This window comes from Microtus ochrogaster, chromosome 5, assembly GCF_000317375.1.
Source record: "Microtus ochrogaster isolate Prairie Vole_2 chromosome 5, MicOch1.0, whole genome shotgun sequence".
NCBI lineage: Eukaryota > Metazoa > Chordata > Mammalia > Rodentia > Cricetidae > Microtus > Microtus ochrogaster.
This window is the reverse complement of record NC_022012.1, coordinates 91,415,544-91,423,798: the sequence shown is the minus strand read 5'-3', so window position 1 is coordinate 91,423,798 and position 8,255 is coordinate 91,415,544. Positions and strand designations below refer to the sequence as shown.

Below are 8,255 nucleotides of genomic sequence, written 5' to 3'. Positions count from 1 at the left end.
TTTTTTCGAGACAGGGTTTCTCTGTGGCTTTGGAGCCTGTCCTGGAACTAGCTCTGTAGACCAGGCTGGTCTCAAACTCACAGAGATCTGCCTCCCGAGTGCTGGGATTAAAGGCGTGCGCCACCATCGCCTGGCTGAACAGTTCTTTATCATGTATTGTGATTGACATTTCTGTGTCAGTGTGTGGTTCAGTAAAAAGTTCTGATAATTGAGTTTCTGAGACTTTTATTTTCCAGAATAAAGAGTTTCTTCAAGAAAAAATACTACAGAGAGCACCTACCATTTCTGAAAGATCTAAAAAGGTGAGTGGGTGTGTGGGGGTTTAATTCAGTTTTCTTAGGTTGCTTAGAATAGATTTGCAGGGCTTTTTTGTTGTTTGTTTTGCATTTTTAGCGTGAGTGCTGTTCTGTTCATAGGAATGAGGAGTCTTCATTTTGAGCCCTTTAAAAGCATTTTATGTGCTCAGTCAGCACATACCTGTCAGCTACATGCTTAGGTGTTACTTCACTGTCTCTTAGAAAACAAGGGGCTGGATGGCAGTTGTGAGTCATTTCTAACCCCTGTTGATGACTGTATCCAGCTGTCCAGAGTGAGGTAGGGACTTTGCATAGCACTTCAAGCTTGGGGTATAAGTCATATTATCTCCTAGCTTTAGACATGTTATAGCAAAGCACTGTGTGTGTGTGTGTGTGTGTGTGTGTGTGTGTGTGTTTGTGTGTGTGCGCGCACGCGCGCGTCTGTGTGTTGTTTCTAAGAACTTATTAAAGTCCCAGTTTGGGCAAAATTGATGTTTGCCATCTCACCACGAAAAAAATCCCCCATTTTCTTACTCCTCTCCCCTTAAAAAGAAACTTAGCACATGTGAAGAAATGCTGTCCCATGGATTTTGGTTGATGATGGGCTAAAGGGAGAAGAATAGGGTCCTCTGTTCCATGTGGAATAGTAGAAGGCCTCTCTGGAGATGAGGGTTGTTCTGGTAGATGGGGTAGTAAAAGGCCTGTCTGGGAGGTTAGGACCATTCTGGTAGAAACTTACAGTTTACTACTTGAGATGTCTGCCATTATTCAGAAGGTTTTGCTTTAAAGGAAAAAGGTTATATGCCAGGCGGTGCATGCCTTTAATCCAAGCACTCAGGCGGCAGAGGCAGGTAGATCTCTCTGAGTTCCAGGTCAGCCAGGGCTACACAGAGAAAGCCGTGTGTGTGTGTGGGGGGGGGGTAGGTGAGTGGAGTGCAGGCAGGGAAACTAGCCTAAAGGTCTCCATTTTCTTCTTGGAACACTTTTCTTCTCCAATATTAAAATCACACCGTTTCCCTTCTAGGAAGGTTCCCTTCTATTTTCACTTGCTATTCATTTTCCTGGTATATTTTTTCCCCTTTTATTTATCAACTGCTGTCACTTATCAGAATCACAGAGGTTTTAGAGCACAGTTAATCACAGATGACTGAAGTCGAATGTCTGGGAAGTGGGAAGGTTCTTTGCACGGCTGACCACATGGGGGAGCACTGTTCATTGTCCTGATCACTTTAGGCATTAGTGTAGCACTTCCTCAACTACACTTCCCGACCGCCCCATAGTTTTCTGTTCCTTCCTGTTCCGCTTTACTTTGAAGAGCTCATCACCATCTAACATGTGATGACAGCCTTTCTACACTACTAGAACAAAAGCTTATGTTCACTGCTTTGTTTTAGTAGGCCTAGGTTAGTTCTTTGTACACTGTAACATTCGGAAATAATAATTTGAATGCAGTTTAAAATCTTTGTGCTTGTAATTGCAGTAAATCCTAATTGAAATTGTTCAGTGTCTGTGGTGCAATTTCTTTAAGATCGGTGGGCCTCAAAGAACCGCACAGGACAGGTTTCATAGCATATCCTTGTAACAAAACACTTGTAGTATTTTGGAGGCTGAAACAAAAGGATTGTAAGTGTGAGGCTAGCCTGGGCAGTGTTGTGAGAAACTGTCTCAAAATTAAATTCTGAAGTTGGGAATGGGGGAATGGCTCACTGGGTAAAGTACCTGCTGCATATGCATGAAAGCATGAGTTCACATCTCCAGACCGTACAGAAAAAGCCAGACGTGGGAGAGAGAGCAGCCTGTAACTCTGCCTGGGGAGTGAGAACATGGAGACAAATGGATCCCTGAAGCTCACTGGTTACTCAGCAGCCTGGGCAAATTGACAAACTTCTTTCAGGGACCCTATCTTATAAAGTAAAAGGGAGGTGCTGGAGAGAGGACCCTGGGTAAGAGCACTTGTTGCTCTTGCAGAGGTCTTGGATCCTATTCTCAGCACTCACATGGTGACTCACAACCATCTGCAATTCCATTCCTAGGGGACTTTGGTGCTCTCTTTTGGTCTCCATGGGCACCATAGTATGCACATGGTGCACATACATCCAAGAAAAACATACATAAAGTAGAATAAATAAACTTAAAAGTGTAAATGGAAGGACAATTGAGGAAAGATAACCCCTTATGATGATCTTGGGTTCTTACATGCTCACGAACACATACATATATTCATAATTTCACATGTACCTTCCATAAGCATGTACACATACACTGTCACAGCTATAATTTGATGGCAGAATACTTTTCTAGTAAGTCTGAGGCCTTGAATTCAATCCACAGTACTTCAAAAACAAAACAAAACCCATAAAATTTGGTCTAAAAGCAGGAGGGTTAGTTGAAAATTAGATTCTACCTACCTTTTATTCCATGTATGCTGGAAGATGAGAAGTTTATTTTGCAGAAAGAGCAAGAATGCTATCTAACCAAAGGACAGGTCTAGTAAGATGGCTCAGCAGGTAAAGAAGACCTCCAGAAACCACATTGTAGGAGAGAAACCAATTCTTCCAGAAGAAAGAGAGAGGGAATTGACCTCTGTGAACATACACACTCTTTCTCTAAATAAATGCTAATAAAAAGATTGAGAATTCTTACAACTCAGTAAGTAACAAACAAACCCAATTTTTATTATGAGTAAAAGGTGGACTATAAAATGTTCCAAAGAATATGCACAAATGACCAGTAAGTTTGCAAAAAAAAAATGCCCACTCTAATTTGTAGCCAAAGAAATTAAAGTAACAAGGAGTTAATCTTTCATACCCAGTAATATGTCCACCATAAACAAGACGGTAATTGTTGGTAAGGATCTGTAGAAATTGTAGCCTTTGACCTTGCTGATTAGAATGTAAATGATGCAGCTGCTTTAAACCGCTTTACACTTCCTGAAGTGGCTGAACAGGGCACCCTGTGACCTCCTGTGCACACCCAGGGATGTTGGAAGCATGTTCAAGAAACGTGCAGCATTCATAATAATCCCAAAGTACAAAACATTCATGAGCCAATGAACAGTTGTGTAACATATGTGTCCATAGCAATGAAACATTATTTGCTAATAAAGAATGAAGTACAGATGCTGCTCTACTGATAGTGGGTCAGCTCATGATTTTGTGAGAAAACAGCAGGCATTTGGTAGCAGCCTTGCTTTGATGCTAGGGTTAGTAGCATGCTTCTAACCTGAAGCTTGAGGCAGTGTGATCACTTGAGCTCAAGAGGTTTGAGACTAGATTGGACAATGTAGTGATACCTCATCTAAAAAACTAGAAGGAAAGAAGGGTAGAATAGGAAGGGAAGGAGATGAACAATCACCACCCTACAAACATTTCCTGGGCCAGCAATATGCAGTCCATGCTCCCTAGAGAGGCTAGCAGCTACGTTACTTGGAGCTTACCATTGGGCCAGCAATATGCAGTCCATGCTCCCTAGAGAGGCTGGCAGCTACGTTACTTGGAGCTTATCATTGTAGTATATGATTCTATGTGAAATTTTCAAGAGTGCACAGAGACATGAAGTAGGCTAATTTCCCAGGACTGGGGGAAGGTGGAGAGAAATGGGTAGTGATGTTTGGTGGCTATGATGTGTATGAAGAATGGCAATCAAAATGTTCTCAATTTGAATGTAGTAATACTTAAATTCTAAATAAACTAAAAACCAGTCAGTAGAGCTTTTCTCATTGGATAGATTGTATGGTGTGTGAATTACCTCAGTGAAGTTATTTTAAAAAGAGATTATCCATTGGGGTAAGTTGAAAGCACAGTAATTTTAAAAAATGGGCACAAACTTTGTAGGATAAAGGTAGGAAAGTGTTTCAGGAAGGAGGGTCAACTAGAAAGACATAACAAAGGTGAATGAAAGCAGAGGACTGCTCGGAAAGGTCAGCACTGACGGGTTTCAGAAATGGAGAATCCCAGGAGAGAGCATCCCTGAAGTAATTCAGATAAAGTGTCCTCAAGTGATGGTCAGAAGCTTCCAGATGGAAGGAGCCAGAGTACCCCGCTCATAGATTACTGCACATTACTGTGGAGCCCAGGATAACCAAGGCAAAAAGATTGGAGAAGCCTGCTGTGGTGATAAACACCATGACTCTCACACCCACCAGCTGAAGAGGAAAGTGATGGAGGCCACCTTGAGCCACGTGGTGTTCCAGGCCAGTGTGTCTTCCAGAGAGCAGAGTCATTTTAGCATCACTGAGACAGACTGGTTAAGACGGTTGCGGTTAAAGTACTGGAGAGAGCAGATTGAGGATTAGAGGGTGTGGCTTCCTATGGGCTGACTTACCAGGATAATAATGATCATTATTAAATGATCTATTTATGTGATAGAAGGGATGGGAAATAGAATGGAGGTTTTTGTTCAATTTATCCAAAACAGTACCATAACTCCCATGCCTTTCTTTTGCTCAGGTTCGGAGAGTACCTGGCTCCAGCGGCCGTCTGCATAAGACAGAGGATGGAGGCTGGGAGTGGAGTGATGACGAATTTGATGAGGAAAGTGAGGAAGGGAGAGCAGCAATTTCCCAACTCAGGGTGAGTTTTATTGGACCGGATAGACCCTTTTGCTGGAGTTGTCTGTGCTTCTTGTTACAGCTCGATGAGCTAATGCAAAGAAGACAAGTGCTACGGACGAGTTTTCCAGGTCTTCTGTGTAGCAAATTGACAGGCATCTCTCAGTGTGAAGACATGTAGGATATATGACAATGGCCGTGTCTACAGGTGAAAACTGTCTTGCTATGGGGAGTCCCTGGATGGTACTCATGGCTAGACACTGCAGAAGAACTGTGAACTAGAAGACCTTGCAGCATCAGACCAAGTCCCTGAAGCCTGTTCCCTTTCTGTGGAGAGGAGCAGTGCGCTGCTCTAGTTGGTGTGCACTGGATCTCTTCCCTTGTTTGCTGCTGTGTTTGTATGTATGTCTTAAGGCCTTCCTTTTCCTTTGCTTCTTCATTCTTAACCCCAAATTATGCAAAGATAAATTTCTCGATGGATGCCAAGTATTTAAGGGCTCTATATCCTTGCCTGCTGAGTACTTTTTTTTTTTTGAGGGGGGGAGCATTATAATGGGCTTGTTTATATCTTTGCCTAGTGGGATCTACTCTCATAGGAGTTCTTAGGGCTATTTTTGTAGTTGTTGATTTTATTTTGAGATGAGATTTCCCTGTAGATCTGGCTGTTTTGGCACTCTATAAAGAGCAGGCCTTGAATTTCACTAACTGAATCAAGAGGGGTTATCTTGCCCCTATTCTGGAGATGGAAAGTTCCCAACATCTCAGTACGTGCATGTATAGCGCTGTTAGGTCCTTGGTTCCTGGGCCAGGTGGGAGGGGGAGGGGAGTACTACTGATGAGAGGCCCCAAAATTGACCTCAGAGTTGTCAGAAATGGCTTCAGAGTTATTTTAGAGTTCTACAGCACTATGCCCAGTATCAGTAGGACTCTTAATTTATCACCATTGAGTTTTTACTTACCTGATAGATTTTTAAGTATATTTTTTTGTATAGCTAAGTTTTTTAAGGTCTTTCCAATGAAAATTGGCAATTATTTATTAAACATCAAGCTTAGAGAAGTCCTACAAAAAATACAAATGGTAAACATTTATTTCTCTTAATTTTGGATAGTTTCTGTGCTGTCCTTCAAGATTACTGTGGTGGTTTGAATAAGTATGGCCCCCATACACTCAGGTGTTTGAATGCTTCACTGTAGAGAGTAGCACTGTTGGAAGTGTGTCACTATGGAGGCAGGCTTTGAGGTCTCTCGTATGCATAAGCCATGCCCAGTGAGACAGTTGCTTTTGCTTCCTGTGGATCAAGATGTAGAGCTTCTTCTCTCAGTATCATGCCTGCCTGCATGCTGCTATGAAGATAATGGACTAAACCTTTGGAATTGTAAGGGAATCCCAGTTTAATTTAATATTTTCTTTCATAAAAGTTGCTATGGTCATGGTGTCTCTTCATAGCAATAGAAATTCTAAGAAATTGGTGCCGGGAGCAGGGTATTATTGGGATGCTTTAAATGCTGCTGAGGGTGATTTTGAACTATGGGGCCTGACACAAATGGAGGAGAAAATTTTTGGTATGTAGCCTAGAGATTCTTGTGCTATTTGGTGAAGAATGTGACTGCTTTTTGCCCTTGTCCAAAGAGTCTGCCAGAGGTTAAGGTGAAGAGATTTGGATTAATTCCATTGGCAGAGGAAATCTTAAAACAACCTAGGATAAACTCTGTCATGTAGTTATTAGTGTAAACTCTAATGAGGATTTATGATGAAAAGGAGCAAGCCAAGCAAGTAATAATACAGTGTACAATTTGAGGATAAAAAGAGCTTCGGGAAGTGGAATGGAGCTAAATCCTATGTTCAAGGAGATAAACAGATTAAGAAATGAACTAATGGGAATGGTTACCTCAGGGCAAGATCTCACCAGCTTAATTTCCGATTTGTGAGAAGGAATTAAAGAAAAACTTAGAGCTGGGTATGGTGGTGCATGCCTTTAATACAAGCACTCAGAAGGCAGAGGCTAGCACATCTCTGAGTTTGAGGCTAACCTGGTCTGCAGACCTGTTTCAGAACAGCTAAGCTTAGGTAGTAAAGGTAGAAAACAGCTAATGAAGATGTAACTGAATGAAGGAGCCATGTTCCAGCCCCAGCAAGCAGCCCCAGTGTAATGTTTTCCTTTATAAGAGTTGCCATGGTGTCTCTTCACAGCAGTAGAAACCATTTCTCTCAAATCTGCTGCACATCCTGTCTTTCTGTGCAGTCTGTCTCAGGTCAGGCTTCGCAGTGGTGTAGTTTATTACTTTGTTTTTCATGTCTGCCCATAACTGTCTGTGTTTAATATCAGGCATTTATATGTTGTTTCTTAGTTATTTTTTCATGTTGCTGCTTAGTTTTACAGTGTAATTAATATAGGCACAAGACACCATTTGTAATGTCTCTTTGGTAAGTCTACTGTCCATACTGGTTCTGTCTGCTTCATTGTCTGTTCACACTGGCATTAAGATGGCTTTCCTGCCTCGTTCATTAGGTGCTAGTCAAGGTGAATTTTACTTATTGCTCAGCAGTCATTTTGTGATTTTGTAGTTAGAAAACTTGAGTGAACTTGTAATAGGTTTCTAGTGGTGCTTTCTATGTATCTACCAGTAAATTTTGTTCTTATCTTCCTTGCTGACGTCCTCCATCATCTTCTCCCAGAAGTTTCTCCTGTGTTCATGTCACATGTGGTCCTCTTCTTTTGATCTGCTTCCTTGGGCTCTGTAATGTGTGTCCCTCTTCTAGTTTTCTCCCCCCATCTCCTCCCTTCCAACCTGGATTCTTCATGTAACAGAAAGTGTGATCATATACATGTCATATGTATTTGTCTTCATATAACAGGAAGCATATAAATGTCATGTATTTGTCTGAGTCTTGCTTATTAACAGTATCTGCAGTTTTATCCATTTCCTGAAAATGAAGTGGTTCTTTTGTGCTCAGGGGCAGCTTATATAGGGCTCTGGCCACGCCCCAGCTCTCAGGATCTTTCAGCTGCAGACTCATCAGAACCCACTCCCCTGCCATCAGGGTCCCCTGTTCCGAGCAGCTGCAGGCTGCTCAGAGCAGAGGAACATAAGTTGTTTATAAGAAATTCAGGGTCTGGTTGTCTGCAGTTCCCAACATTCTGTGTCTTGGCTATTTTAAGTACTACAGCTTTAACCCTGGAAGCATACATGTATCTGTGTGACTCTGGCTTAAATTCCAACATGCACATGCACAGGTGTGGTAGGTCTGGGCTATTGGTAGTTCTAGTTTTAGTTTTTTGTTTTTATGTTTATGTATTTAGAGAATTTTTAAAAAGTAATTTAAAAATTAGTATATGAAGTAATGAGTTTCTTTGTGGCATTCCTGTTTATTTGTTCTTATTGTTTTTCTTTCTGTTTCTTTTGTTTTT

General features: G+C 41.6%; 1 protein-coding gene across 2 annotated transcripts in view; it reads left to right on the top strand.

The window, feature by feature from the left end:
• Oxsr1 (oxidative stress responsive 1) overlaps positions 1-8,255 on the top strand; it is a 100,981-nt gene that overhangs the window by 77,904 nt on the left and 14,822 nt on the right. For both annotated transcript variants that reach the window (XM_005348081.3, XM_026779236.1), the window contains 2 exons: positions 237-302; positions 4,745-4,867. In XM_005348081.3, the coding sequence (XP_005348138.1) occupies positions 237-302; positions 4,745-4,867 (189 nt within the window). The remainder of the gene's footprint in view (positions 1-236; positions 303-4,744; positions 4,868-8,255) is intronic.